The sequence below is a fragment of the Bombina bombina genome, chromosome 2, assembly GCF_027579735.1.
Source record: "Bombina bombina isolate aBomBom1 chromosome 2, aBomBom1.pri, whole genome shotgun sequence".
Classification (NCBI taxonomy): Eukaryota; Metazoa; Chordata; class Amphibia; order Anura; family Bombinatoridae; genus Bombina; species Bombina bombina.
Window position 1 is genome coordinate 121520874 of NC_069500.1, and position 23738 is coordinate 121544611.

The 23738-nt window shown below is 39.4% G+C and overlaps 1 protein-coding gene across 1 annotated transcript in view; it reads left to right on the forward strand.

The window, feature by feature from the left end:
- Positions 1–1997: 1997 nt before the first annotated feature.
- Positions 1998–23738, forward strand: part of LOC128646874 (uncharacterized) — a 34539-nt gene continuing 12798 nt past the window's right edge. Inside the window, exons 1-4 of the mRNA XM_053699679.1 lie at positions 1998–2117; positions 5532–5587; positions 11400–11476; positions 13097–13249. Of these exons, the coding sequence (XP_053555654.1) occupies positions 1998–2117; positions 5532–5587; positions 11400–11476; positions 13097–13249 (406 nt within the window). The remainder of the gene's footprint in view (positions 2118–5531; positions 5588–11399; positions 11477–13096; positions 13250–23738) is intronic.

Genomic DNA, 23738 nt, shown 5'->3' on the forward strand with positions numbered 1-23738 from the left:
TGTGCTAAAAAAATGTCATTATGAAAAGATTTCAAATAACTTTATTTAAATTGTGTTTTAAATACAAGACAGCATGTAGTTGGACATGACATATACATATTAGCACACACTACACAATATTAAATTATCATGTCTAAAGAGTTATTCTAATTCTAATATGGAAAACTTTCTTCTTACAACTTCACACAGCTGTTATTTATTTCAAATGTCAAAATTGAATCACATGTTTTTAGAAAAGCTAATTATACAACATGTTATTGCTAGACAGCATCTTACGGAGCCACACAACTACACATCATGTCACACATTGTGTTACACCTATGTTTTAACTAGGAAGTGGAGTGCAATATGTATAGACGGCAGCACAATACTGCACAGCACCACATGACTTGACAGATTGACAAACTATGAACAACAAAACATACATAGCACATTTCTAGAACAAGGAAGACAACATGTCACAGTTTACAAGTAACAGCTACACAAATAGGAGCAGAATTACATACATTTTTACATAGCTGTTCTACAGAGGCGTAACTAGAAGCCTCAGGGCCCCGGTGCAAGAATCCATGAAGGCCCCCCCCAACTTGCAATACATATACACATACACACATATATAAATATATATATATATATATATATATATATATATATATACACACACACATATATATAATTTTTCAATTTTAATGACCCTGATGTTACATCGGCTACTAACAACTGGGAGACTTACAAGTGTTACATTAGAGGAGTGATACTGGGCCATACACATAAACTGCGTAATCAAAGGACGGCATAAATATCTGTCCCTAACGACCAACTTTCAAAACTGCGAAAAAGCTTTGAAACAAAACCCCCTTTCCCAACAACTCCTTTTGCTGTCACAACAGACCAGAGAGGATCTCAACCAGTACTTAATTAAAAATGCCCATCTATGGGCACTTACAACCAGATCCCTTAAAAAGAAAAGATACAAAACCTTTATTTCAAAACTAACAGACCCCTCTGGATCTTCGTTCTCTAAAAACACAGAAATAGTCAATCAATTTGCATCTTACTACTCCTCTTTGTATAATCTCCCGCCTACAAACTTTGACTCCAAAATTGCTATGATTAATAATTACTTATCTCAAGTCCAACTCCCCACCTTCACCGCAGAGAGTAGCGAGTCCCTGGACTTGCAATTCACTCTACAAGAAATCCTAATAGCTATTAGGACCTCCCTCAAGGTAAAGCCCCCCATCCAGAGGCATTCACTCCTAAATTCTATCATCTGTTTAAAACCCACCTGAGCCCCCATCTTCTAACAATGTACAACTCCCTAGACCATGATTGTCATTTATCTCAGTCTCTACTGGAGGCTACAATTACGGTTATTCCTGTTGAACTAGTCTCTAATTATCGCTCAATATCTCTGAATAATATCGATATTAATCTATATGCAAAACTACTAGCCACTAGAATTAATATCATACTCCCTACGCTAATTCATACCGACCAGGTCAGTTTTATTCCCAGTAGAGAGGCCAAGGATAATACTATCTGTGTCCTACAAACCATATTTACTGCCAATGCCTCTAGCACCCCCTTAATCTTACTCTCCACAGATGCGGAAAGGCCTTCGACAGGGTGGACTGGGACTTCCTCTGGGCCACTTTGTAGGTGCTCGCGACTAGAGTTAGAAATAACAATGGAATCAAAACGCCTAATACCCCAGTTCTGGAAATCAACACAAACACCTAATTTTCCCATGTGGTCGAGAGAAGTAGACCATATCTTAGCTTTAGAAAAAATACACTACACCTTTATGGGAAAACAAGATTTTATTGCAGATATTCTATACATCTGGGAACAAAGGTCACGACAGTGATACGATACAATGCATTACACTATTCACTCTAAGCTATGGATTAAAATTAGTAAAATTAGTAGAATTATCTAAACAAATTTTAAGTGTTATGGTAATATGTAAATCTTTCTTGTGGATGTGCCTCCTAATGGAGCAAAACGAGAGACTGCTTTTTTATATCACGTATAACCACTGCTCTGCAGCAGAGCAGCCTCCTTTTGCTGAGCCTCACAATGGTTCCCAAGCTGACCTCACCAAGACAGTTCCGGTATCCTAATCCGCAATCCAGCATGCTAAGGACAGCCAGGAGCGGTGATGTGAGAGTGGCTAGACAGTCACTGAAGTGCCGTCTGGTTGGTCCCATGAAGAAAAAATTAAGTTGGGAAATGTTTTGTTTTGTTCTGAATCTTAAGTTTGTGACTCCCCCTGAGGGGTGGACCTCCCGGGCCCGGTCGCAGTCACGAATTCTGCTTTACCGGTAGTTCCGTCCCTGCTGTTCTATTCCACTAGCATTGCCCAAACTGAAATTTACTTTAACCCCTAGCCTGCTGCCTTCAAAGAGATACAAAAACAAACAAACAGAAGTGAAGTACTGTACTACATACACCTCACTGGCTGGGAAACTGGCAGTGGCATGGGCCCCAGCCCCAAGGCAAAGTCTGCCATGCCAGCCTCTATCATGTATATAACAGTGAGCCAGTTCTATTCTATTTTAATTTAAAAGGCTAATATATTTAAATGAATGATTCATTTTATTGAAATATTTTGGCCTTTTCATGAATGTATTACTCTGACAGTTGACTGACTGAGACACTGAGTCTTAGTGAGAGAGTGACTGTCTGTTTAAATAAATTTTGTGGTGTGGGGTTAATTATGCGGCTGTGCCAGTGCCAATGCCAGGCCAGAGCCATTGCACACTTACTGTCCTCTGTCTCAAGTTGTTGACACCACCAGTCAGTCTCTCAACACACTTTTCCCCGAGGGGGGGCAGGGGGGTAAAGATGAAGAAGCTATTAAACCTGCTTACCCTGTTATGAAGGGAGTGGATGCCTGCATACAAGTATGTTCAGTGACTGCATTTCCAAAGTTATTTAGGCCATGTTCGGCAGGCGCTCAGGGCCAGCACTGGGCACATCTCCTCCAGCGATGACGTGGCGCTAAGAGATGCCACAAGTAAGGGAGCTTGGAAAAAACGTTTGCATGTGCAATAATGGAGTACTCCTATAAAATTCATAATTGAGACACTTCTATTTCCATGCACTATTTCTAATACCTTTTAAATATTAGAAATAATGCATGCAAATAGAAACGTCTCACATATGAATTATATATGTGTACTCCATTATCGTGCAGTAGATACCGTTGCGCATGCAAACATTTATTATAAGCTCCCTTACTTGTGAAAGTATTATTAAATTTACAACACACACACACACACATATATATATATATATATATAAATAAGTGTTGTAAATTTAATAATACTTTCACAACTCAACATGATTTTTTTTACACACACACATATATATATATATATACACACATATACATACACACGTGTTGCTCGTGGAAGCTGTGATGTTTACAAGCGTCTGAGCTTGCTCTGAATAGTCTCAGCTTTACCAGCATGCTGGAAACGCTGGGACTTGCGTCATCAGAGCACTGAGCGAATGCCCAGCGCCTTGCTTTGGAGTCTTCGCAAAACGCTCCAAGCGAGCTTGAGTTCGCTTGGAGCGTTTGCTGAACGGGGCTTTAGAGGTGTACTCAGAAGGAGAGATAGAGGATGTCATGTGAAAGGGACATTGAGAGAGGGAGAGGGAGGACCACCAGCACCACTCCCGGCATGTGCAAAGCCCTCTCCGGGCTGCCTCGCATTCTGCCAACGCCAGCCCAGATCCCTACCCTCCTACTTGCTTCAGTCTTCTCACACTTAAATACCAGTCTGGGTGGCTCATCATTTTAGTGTCAGTCATGCGGCGCCACTGCATTCCCCACCGCATGATTTCCCATTCTCTCAGACTCTCTGTTCACACAGATAGGCTTAGGCAGGCGGCAGCGCAAGCAAGCTCCACGCGGCAGTGACGGCACGCATACATAGAACAGTAGCACTAGCAGCACTGAACAGTAGTACTTGCAGCCAGGCGGCAGGCGCAGATTGATGCTAAACTTATTACATCATGCTTTGTCGGGCAAATCCACCTCGGCACCTACCGCTCTGGGGGCACCTTAAGGCGGCTGCCTATTTTGCCTTACACAAGCGCCGGCCCTGCATGAAAGAGCATTATTTAAAATGTTAAAGTTTCTTTTGATTTTGGAAAGTACATGCATATTTAACTGGCCGATGGTGGGAATATTCATCACACTTACTGTTCATCCTGAAAAACCCATGGTGAGTCCCTCTCACAGACTAGGATCTGTGGGATCCCTCCCCTCGACTTAAGTGCTGCCCTAGCAATCATAGACAGCTGTCAGGGTGCCATATTGTATCCCTGTCTCCTAGGCAACGTCACCCACCTGAACTCTGACATGACCCTTCCCCCATGCATGAGCACACAGTCGGTCACTAAGAGACTGTGCGATCACCGACGCAAGCCTTTCCTCCAGCTTTTCCAAGTCACATCCATTATATAGACACCACATGGAATGCTAATATAAAGTGGGTTTAATGCTAGTAGTAGTAGTAGTAAGGGAGCAATATGCATGGATTTAAACATTGATTTTTTGACAGCATAGCAGCCCTTGCAACATACAGTGAGGGAACATTGTATAAAAATGAAAAAAAAAATGGCTTTTGCATTGCCGGTATTTTACTAATACCGGCACCAGCTCCTAATTGCCAATTACCAGCTGTGCCAGTAAAATACCGACTGGGTGGCAACCCTAGGAGCAGTGTGTTGCTTAAGGGCACTGACAAATATTGTTGCAGTGTTGCTTGATAGTAAAAATATAATTTAACAAATCTTACCAACAGCATTATAAGCACGTGGTAAAATATTACAAATGAATCCAATACTCCCAACAGACTATAAAATCAGTATAGATAAACTATAAAGGATAGTATAGATGGATGAAAGGCACTTCCTGGATTTGTAGAAAAAAATTATAAACAATACCAAACTGTGATTTAATTTTTTTGCTATTAATCCAATTACAGTAGAGCTATTTTATCTATTTGTTTGTTAGACTGTGTTTCTTTGTGTCTGTGTGTAAGTGTGTGTATCTGAGTCTATGTGAATGTCTGTGAGTGTTTTGTGTCTTTAAATGTGTGTGTTTTTCTCAGCAGTGTTTCTGTGTGTCTATTTTTTTAGTCTATGTGAGTATTTCTTAGTGAGTACATGTTTCTGTGTGTCTGTGAGTGTGTCTGTGTGTCTTTTAATGTTTGTGTGTGTGTGCCTATGAGTGTGTGTGCATTTATATGTGTATATGTGTGTGTTTGAGTGCTTCTGCAGACTTTTAAGTATCCAACAATTGAACCTCTATAAGATTCATATGTGTGTTTATCTGGCTCTGATACTAGCCAGTGCCTCACCTGCCAATGACCTCACTGCACGTCCCTTAGATTGTAGGACTTTACATCTGTATAACTGAAAAAATTAAGAATTAATTTCTGGTTGAGTAATTGTAACTTGCATCCAAAATAAATATAGTCTGTACATATGACCATGACCATAATGTTGATAAGAGTAATAAATACAGGGCACGCAGAGAGGGGGTGGAATCACAGGACGATACAGACAGGTGAGAGGAGCTGCTATTATTACACTGCAATACAGATAAGTGAGAGGAGCTGTTATTATCACAGAATGATACAGATAGGTTAGAGGAACTGGTATTATCACAGAATAAAACAAATAGGTGAGAGGAGCTGGTATAATCACAGGATGATACAGATAGGTGAGAGGAGCTGGTATTATCACAGGATGATACAGATAGGTGAGAGGAGCTGGTATTATCACAGGATGATACTGATAGGTGAGAAGAGCTGGTATTATCACAGAATGATACAGATAAGTGAGAGGAGCTGTTATTATCACAGAATGATACAGATAGGTGAGAGGAACTGGTATTATCACAGGATGATACAGGTAGGGGAGAGGAGCTGGTATTATCACAGGATGATACAGATAGGTGAGAGGAGCTGGTATTATCACAGGATGATACAGATAGGTGAGAGGAGCTGGTATTATCACAGAATGATACAGATAGGTGAGAGGAGCTGGTATTATCACAGAATAAAACAAATAGGTGAGAGGAGCTGGTATAATCACAGGATGATACAGATAGGTGAGAGGAGCTAATATTATCACAGGATGATACTGATAGGTGAGAGGAGCTGGTATTATCACAGGATGATACAGATAGGTGAGAGGAGCTGGTATTATCACAGGATGATACAGATAGGTGAATGGAGCTTGTATTATCATAGGGTGATACAGGTAGGGGAGAGGAGCTGGTATTATCACAGGATGATACAGATAAGTGAGAGGAGCTGGTATTATCACAGGATGATACAGATAGGTGAGATCAGCTGGTATTATCACAGGATGATACATATAAGTGAGAGGTGCTGGTATTATCACAGGATGATACAGATAGGTGAGAGGAGCTGGTTTTATCACAGGATGATACAGATAGGTGAGAGGAGCTGGATAAGTGAGAGGAGCTGGTATTATCACAGGATGATACAGATAGGTGAGTGGAGCTGGTATTATCACAGGATGATACAGATAGGTGAGAGGAGCTGGTATTATCACAGGATGATACAGATAGGTGAGTGGAGCTGGTATTATCACAGGATGATACAGATAGGTGAGAGGAGCTGGTTTTATCACAGGATGATACAGATAGGTGAGAGGAGCTGGTATTATCACAGGTTGATACAGATAGGTGAGAGGAGCTGGTATTATCAAAGGATGATACTGATAGGTGAGAGGAGCTGGTATTATCACAGGATGATACAGATAGGTGAGATGAGCTGTTATTATCACAGGATGATACAGATAGGTGAGAGGGGCTGGTATTATCACAGGATGACACAAATAGGTGAGTGGAGCTGGTATTATCACAGGATGATACAGATAGATGAGGGGAGCTGGTATTATCACAGGATGATACAGATAAGGGAGAGGAATTGGTATTATCACAGGATGATACAGATAGGTGAGAGGAGCTGGCATTATCACAGGATGATACAGATAGGTGAGGGGAGCTGGTATTATCACGGGATGCTACAGAAAGGTGAGAGGAGCTGGTATTATTACAGGATGATACAGATAGGTGAGAGGAGCTGTCATTATCACAGGATGATACAGATAGGTGGGAGGATCTGGTATTATCACAGGATGATACAGATAGGTGGGAGGATCTGGTATTATCACAGGATGATACAGATAGGTGAGAGGAGCTGGCATTATCACAGGATGATACAGATAGGTGAGAGGAGCTGGCATTATCACAGGATGATACAGATAGGTGAGAGGAGCTGGTATTATCACAGGATGATACAGATAGGTGAGAGGAGCTGGCATTATCACAGGATGATACAGATAGGTGAGAGGAGCTGGCATTATCACAGGATGATACAGATAGGTGAGAGGAGCTGGCATTATCACAGGATGATACAGATAGGTGAGATGAGCTGGTATTATCACAGGATGATACAGATAGGTGAGATGAACTGGTATTATCACAAGATGATAGAGATAGGTGAGAGGAGCTGGTATTATCACAAGATGATAGAGATAGGTGAGAGGAGCTGGTATTATCACAGGATGATACAAATAGGTGAGAGGAGCTGGTATTATCACAGGATGATACAGATAGGTGAGAGGAGCTGGTATTATCACAGGATGATAGAGATAGGTGAGAGGAGCTGGTATTATCACAGGATGATACAGATAGCTGAGAGGAGCTGGTATTATCACAGGATGATACAGATAGGTGAGAGGAGCTGGTATTATCACAGGATGATACAGATAGGTGAGAGGACCTGGTATTATCACAGGATGATACAGATAGGTGAGAGGAGCTGGTATTATCACAGGATGATACAGATAGGTGAGAGAAGCTGGTATGATCACAGGATGATACAGATAGGTGAGATGAGCTGGTATTATCACAGGATGATACAGATAGGTGAGAGGAGCTGGTATTATCATAGGATGATACAGATAGGTGAGAGGAGCTGGTATTATCACAGGATGATACAGATAGGTGAGAGGAGCTGGTATGATCACAGGATGATACAGATAGGTGAGATGAGCTGGTATTATCACAGGATGATACAGATAGGTGAGAGGAGCTGGTATTATCATAGGATGATACAGATAGGTGAGAGGAGCTGGTATTATCACAGGATGATACAGATAGGTGAGAGGAGCTGGTATTATCACAAGATGATACAGATAGGTGAGAGGAGCTGGTATTATCACAGGATGATACAGATAGGTGAGAGGAGCTGGTATTATCACAGGATGATACTGATAGGTGAGAGGAGCTGGTATTATCACAGGATGATACAGATAGGTGAGAGGAGCTGTTATTATCACAGGATGATACAGATAGGTGAGAGGCGCTGTTATTATCACAGGATGATACAGATAGGTGAGAGGGGCTGGTATTATCACAGGATGATACTGTTAGGTGAGAGGGGCTGGTATTATCAAAGGATGATACAGATAGGTTAGAGGAGCTGGTATTATCACAGGATGATACAGATAGGTGAGAGGAGCTGGTATTATCACAGGATGATATAGATAGGTGAGAGGAGCTGGTATTATCACAGAATGATACTGATAGGTGAGAGGAGCTGGTATTATCACAAGATGATACAGATATGCTAGAGGAGATGGTATTATCACATGATGATACAGATAGGTGAGAGGAGCTGGTATTATCAAAGGATGATACAGATAGGTTAGAGGAGCTGGTATTATCAAAGGATGATACAGATAGGTTAGAGGAGCTGGTATTATCACAGGATGATACAGATAGGTGAGAGGAGCTGGTATTATCACAGGATGATACAGATAGGTTAGAGGAGCTGGTATTATCACAGAATGATACGGATAGGTGAGAGGAGCTGGTATTATCACAGGATGATACAGATAGGTGAGAGGAGCTGGTATTATCACAGGATGATACAGATAGGTGAGAGGAGCTGGTATTATCACAGGATGATACAGATAGGTGAGAGGAGCTGGTATTATCACAGGATGATACAGATAGGTGAGAGGAGCTGGTAGTATCACAGGATAATACAGATAGTTGAGAGGAGCTGGTATTATCACCAGATGATACAGATTGATGAGAGGAGCTGGTATTATCACAGGATGATACAAATAGGTGAGAGGAGCTGGTATTATCACAGGATGATACAGATAGGTGAAAGGAGCTGATATTATCACAGGATGATACAGATAGGTGAGAGGAGTTGGTATTATCACAGGATGATACATATAGGTGAGATGAGCTGGTATTATCACAGGATGATACAGATAGGTGAGAGGAGCTGGTATTATCACAGGATGATACAGATAGGTGAGAGGAGCTGGTATTATCACAGGATGATACAGATAGGTGAGAGGAGCTGGTAGTATCACAGGATAATACAGATAGTTGAGAGGAGCTGGTATTATCACAGGATGATACAGATTGATGAGAGGAGCTGGTATTATCACAGGATGATACAAATAGGTGAGAGGAGCTGGTATTATCACAGGATGATACAGATTGGTGAAAGGAGCTGATATTATCACAGGATGATACAGATAGGTGAGAGGAGTTGGTATTATCACAGGATGATACATATAGGTGAGATGAGCTGGTATTATCACAGGATGATACAGATAGGTGAGAGGAGCTGGTATTATCACAGGATGATACAGATAGGTGAGAGGAGCTGGTATTATCACAGGATGATACTGATAGGTGAGAGGAGCTGGTATTATCACAGGATGATACAGATAGATGAGAGGAGCTGGTAGTATCACAGAATAATACAGATAGTTGAGAGGAGCTGGCATTATCACAGGATGATACAGATAGGTGAGAGGAGCTGGTATTATCACAAGATGATACAGATAGGTGAGAGGAGCTGGTATTATCAAAGGATGATACAGATAGGTTAGAGGAGCTGGTATTATCACAGGATGATACAGATAGGTGAGAGGAGCTGGTATTATCACAGGATGATACAGATAGGTTAGAGGAGCTGGTATTATCACAGAATGATACGGATAGGTGAGAGGAGCTGGTATTATCACAGGATGATACAGATAGGTGAGAGGAGCTGGTATTATCACAGGATGATACAGATAGGTGAGAGGAGCTGGTATTATCACAGGATGATACAGATAGGTGAGAGGAGCTGGTATTATCACAGGATGATACAGATAGGTGAGAGGAGCTGGTATTATCACAGGATGATACAGATAGGTGAGAGGAGCTGGTAGTATCACAGGATAATACAGATAGTTGAGAGGAGCTGGTATTATCACAGGATGATACAGATTGATGAGAGGAGCTGGTATTATCACAGGATGATACAAATAGGTGAGAGAAGCTGGTATTATCACAGGATGATACAGATAGGTGAAAGGAGCTGATATTATCACAGGATGATACAGATAGGTGAGAGGAGTTTGTATTATCACAGGATGATACATATAGGTGAGATGAGCTGGTATTATCACAGGATGATACAGATAGGTGAGAGGAGCTGGTATTATCACAGGATGATACAGATAGGTGAGAGGAGCTGGTATTATCACAGGATGATACTGATAGGTGAGAGGAGCTGGTATTATCACAGGATGATACAGATAGATGAGAGGAGCTGGTAGTATCACAGGATAATACAGATAGTTGAGAGGAGCTGGCATTATCACAGGATGATACAGATAGGTGAGAGGAGCTGGTATTATCACAGGATGATACAGATAGGTGAGAGGAGCTGGTATTATCACAGGATGATACAGATTGATGAGAGGAGCTGGTATTATCACAGGATGATACATATAGGTGAGAGGAGCTGGTATTATCACAGGATGATACAAATAGGTGAGAGGAGCTGGTATTATCACAGGATGATACATATAGGTGAGATGAGCTAGTATTATCACAGGATGATACAGATAGGTGAGAGGAGCTGGTATTATCACAGGATGATACAGATAGGTGAGAGGAGCTGGTATTATCACAGGATGATACAGATAGGTAAGAGGAGCTGGTATTATCACAGGATGATACTGATAGGTGAGAGGAGCTGGTATTATCACAGGATGATACAGATAGGTGAGAGGAGCTGGTATTATCACAGAATGATACAGATAGGTGAGAGGAGCTGGTATTATCACAGGATGATACAGATAGGTTAGAGTTATAATTTCTTCCATTACCTACTCTCAATCTAGATTGATGTGCAATCAAAATTAAGTCTATGCATAGTTATCGAGTAAAATTGCTATATTCTGTTATTAATTAATATCACCCTGTTGGTGTTGACTTTATTATATTTTATTTCTAGTGTGTGCTGTATATTTTCTTTCAGAGATCTTTTGTACTTTGAGACCATGAAGGTTTTTGTGATATCACTTTTGTGTCTTGCTGTGGGCTGTTTATCAGCAGGTAAGTTTGCAATAGATCACTGGACAAAATTTAGAATTTATATTCTCTGAAACATGGGATATGTCAGAGTGATAGACTGTGTGTCATAGAGTGTAATTATTTCATTTCAGTCACTGTCAGTAGCTTTTAAGATAGTTATGATGGGAAAAAGAGATGTTTTTCAAATGTTTACATCAGACTCACCAAATATATTTTTATATGATAGGCTGGTTAATAATGCCAGGAGTGACATGGTCTATAAGGACAGTAAACACCTTGAGAGTTTAGTATAAAATATCTTTAGTTATACATAATTAAATAACTTTGCAAAATATTTTCATTATTTATTTTACACTTTACATAGAAACATATTTTGACAGCAGCCAATAAGTCTGGCCGAAATTTCCTAAAAGTGTAAATGATTTAGTTTGTAGGATAGCCTTATGCTTTTCCCAGTTATTCTTCACGTCCCCCACAGTGTCTGTCATTCTCCCACATTGCTTTCTTTTCATGTAATGTAACCCTGATTTTCTAACTCTCAGAACTTGAAATGCACCCTGCTGACTTATCAAGGCTAACTTTGCTACATAAATGTTTACTTATGTTATTAAAATTGCTACATTCTTATGGTATCCTTTGTCAAATGATAGACCTAGGAAGGTTCAGAAATGTGCAAATGTATTAAGTACTCTATGGCACCAGTGTTTAGAACAATGTATCACATTGCTACAAACATTGTTGTAAACATGACTACCATAGAGTGCTTAAGACACGAGCAAACTCTTGAAACTATAAAAGTTTACTGTTATACAGGTTACCATGAGAACAATGCAAATTTGATAATAGAAGTAAAGTGTAATTTTTTTAATAACATACTCTATCTAAGCAATGAAAGCTTCATTTTTACTTTATAGTCTTTTTAATGTTTGAAGAATGCGGGTTGTGTTGGCAAATATAAACTTTTTTATTACAAATTATTATGAATGACCATTATCTCTGGGTGATATTGAATGAGACAGGAAAAAATCAACCATAGAGAAAATGCAAAAGTGTTTTTTATACATAATATATAACACTATTGTGTTTCTATAAACATATTGGTACCATTTAAATTAGTCCATTGGGAAATTAATTTGTAAATTGCACTAGTCCACCAGTTTCCTACTAGTAAAACAATTGCAGTGGATTAAATTCTTAAGGGTCGATTTATCACGGATCTAATGGGGCCGTATACCCCTGTTTCCACGCGAGCCTTCATGCTCGCCGGAAACATGACTTAAGAAGCAGTGGTCTTAAGACAGCTGCTCTTTAACTCGTTCGCTGCCTCTGAGGCTGTGGACATCAATCCGCCTGATCTCATACTATCGGGTTGATTAACACCCCCTGCTAGCGGCCGATTGGCCGGGAATCTGCAGGGGGCAGCAATGCACAAGCAGTTCACCAGAACTGCTTGTGCAATGATAAATGCCGACAGCGTATGCTGTCGGCATTTATCGATATCTGGCGAACATGATCGATACAGCGGATCATGTCCGCCAGAAACTTGATAAATCAGCCTCTTAATCTTTTTTTCAATAACCAACTTATGCTCAGTAATAAAAATTGTGAAAATTAATATTTCCTTATCTATGTTTTGCACAGATAACAAAACACAACAACATGATACTGGAAACAGCAGGGAAATCACGCGCCTCTTACACAATTCCAACGGGATTCTAGAGAGCATAAATGAAATCCTGTCAGGAATACCGTCCCTTTTATCATTTGCAGTTGCAGAGAAACCATCACATAATGGTAAATATAGCACGATACTAGGCAGCTAATTTACATCTAAACCTTAATAAATCACTTGACTGTTTGAAGTGAGTTTCTCCATGTGGTTAAAATCTTTCCCAACCAATTTCCTTTTTTCTTCTGATTCACCCGGACTAATTTTCTATATAAATTATTATAGATAATCACAGCAATAAAGTTATACAAAACCATAAATGTGTTACAAAGGTTGCAACCTATGTATGCAATGACAAATACCAGTGTACCACTAAGGATAAACTCAGTATGATTTTACTGTGTGAGAAAAATCTTCAGAAAAAAAACATGTTATAGGGAAGACTCATTAATTAATATTTCTTTCATGTAATTAACAAGAGTCCATGAGCTAGTGACGTATGGGATATACATTCCTACCAGGAGGGGCAAAGTTTCCCAAACCTTAAAATGCCTATAAATACACCCCTCACCACACCCACAAATCAGTTTTACAAACTTTGCCTCCAAGGGAGGTGGTGAAGTAAGTTTGTGCTAGATTCTACGTTGATATGCGCTCCGCAGCAAGTTGGAGCCCGGTTTTCCTCTCAGCGTGCAGTGAATGTCAGAGGGATGTGAAGAGAGTATTGCCTATTGAATGCAGTGATCTCCTTCTACGGGGTCTATTTCATAAGGTTCTCTGTTATCGGTCGTAGAGATTCATCTCTTACCTCCCTTTTCAGATCGACGATATACTCTTATATTTACCATTTCCTCTACTGATTCTCGTTTCAGTACTGGTTTGGCTTTCTACAAACATGTAGATGAGTGTCCTGGGGTAAGTAAGTCTTATTTTCTGTGACACTCTAAGCTATGGTTGGGCACTTTATTTATAAAGTTCTAAATATATGTATTCAAACATTTATTTGCCTTGACTCAGAATGTTCAACTTTCCTTATTTCCAGACAGTCAGTTTCATATTTGGGATTATGCATTGAATTATCATATTTTTTCTTACCTCAAAAATTTGACTTTTTTCCCTGTGGGCTGTTAGGCTCGCGGGGGCTGAAAATGCTTCATTTTATTGCGTCATTCTTGGCGCGGACTTTTTTGGCGCAAAAATTCTTTTCCGTTTCCGGCGTCATACGTGTCGCCGGAAGTTGCGTCATTTTTTGACGTTATTTTGCGTCAAAGATGTCGGCGTTCCGGATGTGGCGTCATTTTTGGCGCCAAAAGCATTTAGGAGCCAAATAATGTGGGCGTCTTTTTTGGCGCTAAAAAATATGGGCGTCATTTTTGTCTCCACATTATTTAAGTCTCATTATTTATTGCTTCTGGTTGCTAGAAGCTTGTTCACTGGCATTTTTTTCCCATTCCTGAAACTGTCATTTAAGGAATTTGATCAATTTTGCTTTATATGTTGTTTTTTTCTTTTACATATTGCAAGATGTTCCACGTTGCAACTGAGTCAGAAGATACTACAGGAAAATCACTGCACAGTGCTGGAGCTACCAAGCTAAGTCTGCTATAAACTTTTGGTATCTGTTTTCTCCAGCTGTTATTTGTATTGCATGTCATGTCAAACTTATTAATGCAGATAAAATTTCCTTTAGTACTGTTACATTACCTGTTGCTGTCCGTCAACATCTAATTTTCAGAGTGTTCCTGATAACATAAGAGATTTTATTTTTTAAATCCATTAAGAAGGCTATGTCTGTTATTTCTCCTTCTAGTATACATAAAAGTCTTTTAAAACTTCTCTCTTTTTCAGATGAATTTTTAAATGAACATCATCATTCTGATACTGATAATGGTTCTTCTGGTTCAGAGGTTTCTGTCTCAGAGGTTGATGCTGATAAATCTTTGTATTTGTTCAAGATGGAATTTATTCGTTCTTTACTTAAAGAAGTGTTATTTGCATTAGAAATAGAGGATTCTGGTCCTCTTGATACTAAATGTAAACGTTTAAATAAGGTTTTTAAATCTCCTGTAGTTATTCCAGAAGTGTTTTATCTCCCTGATGCTATTTCTGAAGTAATTTCCAGGGAATGGAATAATTTGGGTAATTTATTTACTCCTTCTAGACGTTTAAGCAAATTATATCCTGTGCCATCTGACAGATTAGAGTTTTTTGGGACAAAAATCCCTAAGGTTATGGGGCTGTCTCTACTCCTGCTAATGTACTACTATTCTTATGGCAGATAGTACTTCATTTAAGGATCCTTTAGATAGGAAAATTGTATCTTTTCTAAGAAAAGCTTACTTATGTTCAGGTAATCTTCTTAGACCTACTATATTTTTAGCGGATGTTGCTGCAGCTTCAACTTTTTGGTTAGAAGCTTTAGCGCAACAAGTAACAGATCATAATTTTATAGCATTATTATTATTCTATAACATGCTAATAATTTTATTGGTGATACCATCTTTTGATATCATTAGAGTTGATGTCAGGTATATGTCTCTAGCTATTTTAGCTAGAAAAGCTTTATGGATTAAACTTGGAATGCTGACATGTCTTCTAAGTCAACTTTGCTTTCCCTTTCTTTCCAGGGTAAATAATCATTTTGTTCCTTTCCTCACAACAAGGAACAAAAGCCTGATCCTTCATCCTCAGGAGCGGTATCAGTTTGGAAACTATATCCAAGCCTTATAGAAACCTATAGCCAGCTCCTAAGTATCTATGAAGGTGCGGCCCTTATTCCAGCTCAGCTGGTATGGGGCAGATTACGTTTTCTTCAAAGAAATTTGGATCAATTCCGTTCTTAATCTCTGGTTTCAGAAACATTGTTTCAGAAAGGTACAGAATTGGCTTCAAGTTAAGGCCTCCTGCTAAGAGATTCTTTTCTTTCCCGTGTCCCAGTTGACACAGCAAGGCTCAGCATTTCTGAAATGTGTTTCAGATCTAGAGTTGGCTGGAGTATTTATGCCAGTTCCAGTTCTGGAACAGGGGCTGGGGTTTTATTTTATCTCTTCATTGTACCAAAGAAGGTCAATTCCTTCAGACCAGTTCTGGATCTATCATTATTGAATCGTTATGTTAGGATACCAACATTCAAGATTGTTACTGTAGGACTATCCTGCCTTTTGTTTAGCAAGGGCATTATATGTCTACAATAGATTTACAGGATGTGTATCTGCATATTCCGATTCATCCAGATCACTTTTAGTGTCTGAGATTCTCTTTTTAGACAAGCATTACCAGTTTTGTGGTTCTACTGTTTGGCCTAGCCTCAGTTCCAAGAATTTTTTTCAAAGGTTCTCGGTGCCCTTCTTTCTGTAATCAGAGAATAGGGTTTTGGTATTTCCTTATTTGGACGATATCTTGGTACTTGCTCAGTCTTCTCATTTTCGAAGAATCTCATACGTATCGACTTGTGTTGTTTCTTCAAGTTCATGGTTGGAGGATCAATTTACCAATCAGTTCATTGATTCCTCAGACAAGGGTAACCTTTTTAGGTTTCTAGATAAATTCAGTGTCTATGACTCTGTCCTTGTCAGACATGAGAAGTTTAACATTGATATCAGCTTGTCAAAACCTTCAGTCACAATCATTCCCTTTGGTAGCCTTATGCATGGAAATGTTGGGTCTTAGGACTGCCGCATCAGATGCGATCTCCTTTGCTCGTTTTCACATGCGACCTCTTCAGCTCTGTATGCTGAACCAATGGTGCAGGGATTACTCAAAGATATCTCAATTAATATCTTTAAACCGATTTTACGACACTCTCTGACATGGTGGACAGATCACCATCGTTTAGTTCAGGGGGCTTCTTTGTTCTTCCGACCTGGACTATAATCTCAACAGATACAAGTCTTACAGGTTGGGGAGCTGTGTGGGGGTATCTGACGGCACAAGGGGTTTGGGAATCTCAGGATGTGAGATTTCCGATCAATATTTTGGAACTCCGTGCAATTTTCAGAGCTCTTCAGTCTTGGCCTCTTCTGAAGAGAGAGTTGTTCATTGTTTTCAGATAAGACAATGTCACAACTGTGGCATACATCAATCATCAAGGAGGGACTCACAGTCCTCTGGCTATGAAAGAAGTATCTCGAATTTTGGTTTGGGCGGAATCCAGCTTCTGTCTAATCTCTGCGGTTTATATCCCAGGTATGGACAATTGGAAAGCGGATTATCTCAGTCGCCAAACGTTGCATCTGGGCGAATGGTCTCTTCACCCAGAGGTATTTCTTCAGATTGTTCAAATGTGGGAACTTCCAGAAATAGATCTGATGGCTTCTCATCTAAACAAGAAACTTCCCAGGTATCTGTCCAGATCCCGGGATCCTCAGGCGGAGGCAGTGGATGCATTTTCACTTCCTTGGAAGTATCATCCTGCCTATATCTTTCCGCCTCTAGTTCTTCTTCCAAGAGTAATCTCCAAGATTCTGAAGGAATGCTCGTTTGTTCTGCTGGTAGCTCCGGCATGGCCTCACAGGTTTTGGTATGCGGATCCTGTCCGGATGGCCTCTTGCCAACCGTGGACTCTTCCGTTAAGACCAGACCTTTTGTCTCAAGGTCCTTTTTTCCATCAGGATCTGAAATCCTTAAATTTAAAGGTATGGAGATTGAACGCTTGATTCTTGGTCAAAGAGGTTTCTCTGACTCTGTGATTAATACTATGTTACAGGCTCGTAAATCTGTATCCAGAGAGATATATTATAGAGTCTGGAAGACTTATATTTCTTGGTGTCTTTCTCATCATTTTTCTTGGCATTCTTTTAGAATACCGAGAATATTACAATTTCTTCAGGATGGTTTAGATAAGGGTTTGTCCGCAAGTTCCTTGAAAGGTCAAATCTCTGCTCTTTCTGTTCTTTTTCACAGAAAGATTGCTATTCTTCCTGATATTCATTGTTTTGGACAAGCTTTGGTTCGTATAAAGCCTGTCATTAAGTCAATTTCTCCTCCTTGGAGTTTGAATTTGGTTCTGGGGGCTCTTCAAGCTCCTCCTTTTGAACCTATGCATTCATTGGATATTAAATTACTTTCTTGGAAAGTTTTGTTCCTTTTGGCCATCTCTTCTGCCAGAAGAGTTTCTGAATTATCTGCTCTTTCTTGTGAGTCTCCTTTTCTGATTCTTCATCAGGATAAGGCGGTGTTGCGAACTTCTTTTGAATTTTTACCTAAAGTTGTGAATTCCAACAACATTAGTAGAGAAATTGTGGTTCCTTCATTATGTCCTAATCCTAAGAATTCTAAGGAGAAATCGTTGCATTCTTTGGATGTTGTTAGAGCTTTGAAATATTATGTTGAAGCTACGAAATCTTTCTGTAAGACTTCTAGTCTATTTGTTATCTTTTCCGGTTCTAGGAAAGGCCAGAAAGCTTCTGCCATTTCTTTGGCATCTTGGTTGAAATCTTTAATTCATCTTGCCTATGTTGAGTCGGGTAAAATTCCGCCTCAGAGAATTACAGCTCATTCTACTAGGTCAGTATCTACTTCCTGGGCGTTTAGGAATGAAGCTTCGGTTGACCAGATCTGCAAAGCAGCAACTTGGTCCTCTTTGCATACTTTTACTAAATTCTACCATTTTGATGTATTTTCTTCTTCTGAAGCAGTTTTTGGTAGAAAAGTTCTTCAGGCAGCGGTTTCAGTTTGAATCTTCTGCTTATGTTTTTTGTTAAACTTTATTTTGGGTGTGGATTATTTTCAGCAGGAATTGGCTGTCTTTATTTTATCCCTCCCTCTCTAGTGACTCTTGTGTGGAAAGATCCACATCTTGGGTAGTCATTATCCCATACGTCACTAGCTCATGGACTCTTGTTAATTACATGAAAGAAAACATAATTTATGTAAGAACTTACCTGATAAATTCATTTCTTTCATATTAACAAGAGTCCATGAGGCCCACCCTTTTTTGTGGTGGTTATGATTTTTTTGTATAAAGCACAATTATTCCAATTCCTTATTTTATATGCTTCGCACTTTTTTTCTTATCACCCCACTTCTTGGCTATTCGTTAAACTGATTTGTGGGTGTGGTGAGGGGTGTATTTATAGGCATTTTAAGGTTTGGGAAACTTTGCCCCTCCTGGTAGGAATGTATATCCCATACGTCACTAGCTCATGGACTCTTGTTAATATGAAAGAAATGAATTTATCAGGTAAGTTCTTACATAAATTATGTTATTGTACTTCCGAGCTTAAAGGGACACGAAAGTCAAAATTAAACTTTCGTGAGTCAGATAGAGCAGGCAATTTTAAGCAAGTTTCTCATTTACTCCTATTAGCAAATTTTCTTCGTTCTTTTGGTATCTTTGTTTGAAAATCTGCCCACTTTTGGTTCTGAACCTTGGTTGCACTTGCTTATTGGTGGATAAATGTAGCCACCAATCAGCAAGCGCTAGCAAGGGCGCTGAACCAAAAATGGGCAGGTTACCTAGCTTACATTCCTACTTTTTCAAATAAAGATACTAAAAACACAAAGAAAAATTGATAATCAGAGTAAATTGAATCATGAAAGAAAAAAATTGGGTTTACTATCCCTTTAATGAATACTTACAGGGAGAGAACTCTGATCAGCTGTATTTATAATGTGTATTCACAGCCAGGCCATAAGTTCTCCAAATTATTTTTTTTCATCTATATAAAAATAAACAAAGAGAAGGCGCCCATAGCGTAGTAGGTTCAAAAAATAAAATATATGGTAGATTGTGATAAGGGTGCACTCACATTTAGGAGAGCACTATCAAGTGCTGTACAAGCAGGCCAGCAGTTTTAGAGTATACTGGCTAACTCTCTCTCAGTGGCAACAGCTTATATGGTGTTATTTCTTCCTTGGTCGTTCTAATCCTGCTTTATAGACTGAAGGTTCAGAATAACGGCTTGTTGTGGATCTCCCAGTACAGATATCTGTAATGATGATTGGCTGTTGTTACTAGTTGAAAGTAAACGCGATCGCTTGAGTGCAATCGCGATTAATGCTAGAATGATTACCGTGTCCTCGGAGCTCCGGTTTATGGTTTCACAAAACAAAAAAAAGTGTCACATAACACATCAAAAATACATTACAAAGTAGTTAGACTCATAATAACACCATCTAAAAAAATTATTCAAAAACATATTGCACACAAAAGTTATAAGAGCTTAAAGCTATGAGAACTCATGGACAAGATTACATATGCGGCGTCGCCCGCAAAAGCCGGCAACGCCGGTTTTTACGTGGTTTTGGTATCACATATATACGGCGTCACATATAAATACGGCACGTATATTTCACCCGTTGCCCGCAATTTTTACTCCCATAAGCTAACATTGAACTGCATCCCAAATCGGTATCACATATTCAGCGCAAGGATTTACGCGGCAAAAATTTGAGAAATTTTACTCCACTTTCACTTCGCCACACATAGGCAGGCACAGCAAGCCTTACGCTGAAAATGTGAGCACCGTAACTCCCGTAACTGCCTGAAAATATTAACTAACACCTAACACAGGGCAATATCTATCTACCTGTCAACCGCCAACCCTCACAGCAATAACTAATAAAGTATATTAACCCCTAATCCGCCATTAACCCACATCGCAATAAACCTAATAAATGTATTAACCCCTAATCAGCCATTAACCCACATCGCAATAAACCTAATAAATGTATTAACCCCTAATCCGCTATTAGCCCACATCACAATAAACCTGATAAAACTATTAACCCCTAATCTGCCATTAACCCACAACACAATAAACCTAATAAAACTATTAACCCCTAATCCGCCAAACCCACACAATGCAATAATCCTAATAAAACTATTAACCCCTAATCTGCCAAACCCCCACAATGCAATAATCCTAATAAACCTATTAACCCCTAATCCGCCAAACCCCCACAATGCAAATAACTAATTAAATTACTAAGGCCCCTAACCAAACACCCCCTTAATTAACCCCAATTACCTAAATTAAAAAATACTAAATTACAATTAAAATAAAAAAGCTAACATTACTTAAAAAAATACATTAATCTAAGATTACAAAAAATAAAAAAGTCTAACATTACATAAAATAATAAACCAAATTATCAAAAATAAAAAAATTAAACCTAATCCCTATGAAAATAAAAAAGCCCCCCCAAAATAAAAACACCCCCTAATCTAATACTAAACTGCCAATAGCCCTTAAAAGGGACTTTTGTAGGGCATTGCCATAAGTTAAACAGCTCTTTTACCTTAAAAAATACTAAGTCCCCCCCTCTAACAGTAAAACCCACCACTAAACAATCCCCCCAAAATACAAAAATCTAACACTAAAAAAATCCTAAACTACCGATTGCCCCATAAGGGGCATTTGTATGGGCATTGCCCTTAAAAGGGCATTCAGCTTTTTTAAGTGTGCCCAATAAACCCCTAATCTAAAAAAAACAAACCCCCCCCCAAAAAAAAAAGCCTAAGTCTAACCCTCAAATAGGTACTCACCGTTCCTGAAGTCCGGCAGAGAAAGTCCTGTTCCAGGCAGTGAAGTGAAGTCTTCTTCTAAGCGGCCAACATCTTCTTCCAAGCGGTGACCACTTCCTTCTTCATCCAGGACCCAGTCGACGTGGAACGGAGATGAGCACGGAGCAGGACCGGCGATCGCGGATCCATGGAGCATGAAGGATCCTCTTCATACGATTGTCGCCGTACACTGAATAGTGAAATCAAGGTATGCGTTTAAATATGGCGTCCCTTGCATTCCTATTGGCTGATTTGATTCTTCAAATTCAAATCAGCCAATAGGATGAGAGCTACTGAAAGCCTATTGGCTGATTTTAACAACCAATAGGATTTCAGTAGCTCTCATCCTATTGGTACTGTTAGGATTTTTTAGTTTAATTATAATTTAGCATCTTATTATTTTATGTAATTTGAGGTTAATTTAGTGGGTGTTAGGCTAGGGGGCTTAGTAATTAAATTAGTTTTTGCATTGTGGGGGTTTGGTGGATTAGGAGTTAATAGGTTAATTAGGGTACTTGCGTTGTGGGGGTTTGGCGGATTAGGGGTTAATAGTTTTATTAGGATTATTGTGTTGTGTGGGTTTGGCAGATTAGTGGTTAATAGGTTTATAAAGTTTGTTGCAATGTGGGTTAATGGTGGATTAGGGGTTAATAGTTTTAATAGGTTCTTTGCGATGTGGGTTAATGGCAGATTAGGGGTTAATACATTTATTACGTAGTTTGCGATGTTGGGGTTGGCGGATTTAGGGGTTAATACTTTTACTAGGTACATCGCGATGTGGGTGAATGGCGAATTTAATTAGGTATATTGCGTTGTGGGGGGTTGTCGGTTAATACATTTATTATTAGTTGCGATGTGGGGAATTTGCGGATATAGGGGTTTTACGTGTCGGGTTTATTTTTTGGAGGTGGGTTAGACTTTTACAGAAGATTTGATATATTTATTTATTTTCTTAGGCGCCGGCAGTTTCTAAAGTGCCGTAAGTCACTGGCGACTTCAGAAATGTGTATTTACACACATTTCTGGACATCGCTAGTTTATCTGACTTACGGCACTTGATGAACTGCCGGCGTCGTATATGTGATACCCCAATGTGCAAGATGAAATTACGGGTGGTGCGGGTTTCAGCAGTTACGCTGAAGCTTGCGCCGCATATGTAATCTCGCCCCTGGTGGTAGAAGAAAAAAAAAATCAGTTACCAGTGGGCTCACACTGCAGAGTATTGCAATGGAGGTTTGAAGCCAGTGAGTAAAAACAGCCAATCCATATAATATAGAGAAAGCAGAAGTGCCATAATTGGTCCTTTCCAAAGTAATGGGGCACCACAGTATTTAAACCTATATCTACCTGAAAACAGCTGCAGCATGGCATTTCTTACAGACAGTAGGTTTATTTTTCTTCAAGGATGTTCTTTTTTATACTTATAACATTATTTCAATGAATCAAATTCAAATCTTTGCTTACAGACCCACAATATAATTTCTACTATATACATCTCCCAGTCTTTTCTCACTTCTATACTCATATACACTTTTTTTGCTCTGAGTTATAAATACCATTACGTAGCTATCAGCAAAAATATAGCACTCCCCAAACTCTTTCTAAGATTCCCTTTCTCCATCCTGAGCAACTGACCGTCTCTACTGTTAGCAATCTGCAAATTGTTCTGATCTTTTAGAAAACCTCACTCTCATCTTCTGATACTGTCTCCCCTACAGTTCCTTATTATGGTGCCACATCACTAGTCCTGGGGGCATGAGGAACTGTAGTGACTAGACTCTACTCACACTATATGTACCTCCAATTACATACTTTACTATCCCCTATCCCATTCTAAAATTTCCCTTAAAATTATTTTCTATTTCTTCTGCAAATTTCTGAAGCAATCCATTTTGTCACATCTTAAAGGGACATGAAACCCAAAATTATTCTTTCATGATTTAGAGAGAGAATACAATTTTAAACAACTTTTCAATTTACTGCTATTATTTAATTTGCTTCCTTCTCTTGTTATCCTTTGCTGAAAGGTTTATCTAGGCAAGCTCAGGAGCAGCAGAGAACCTAGGTTCTAGCTGTTGATTGGTGGCTGCATATATATATCGATTGTG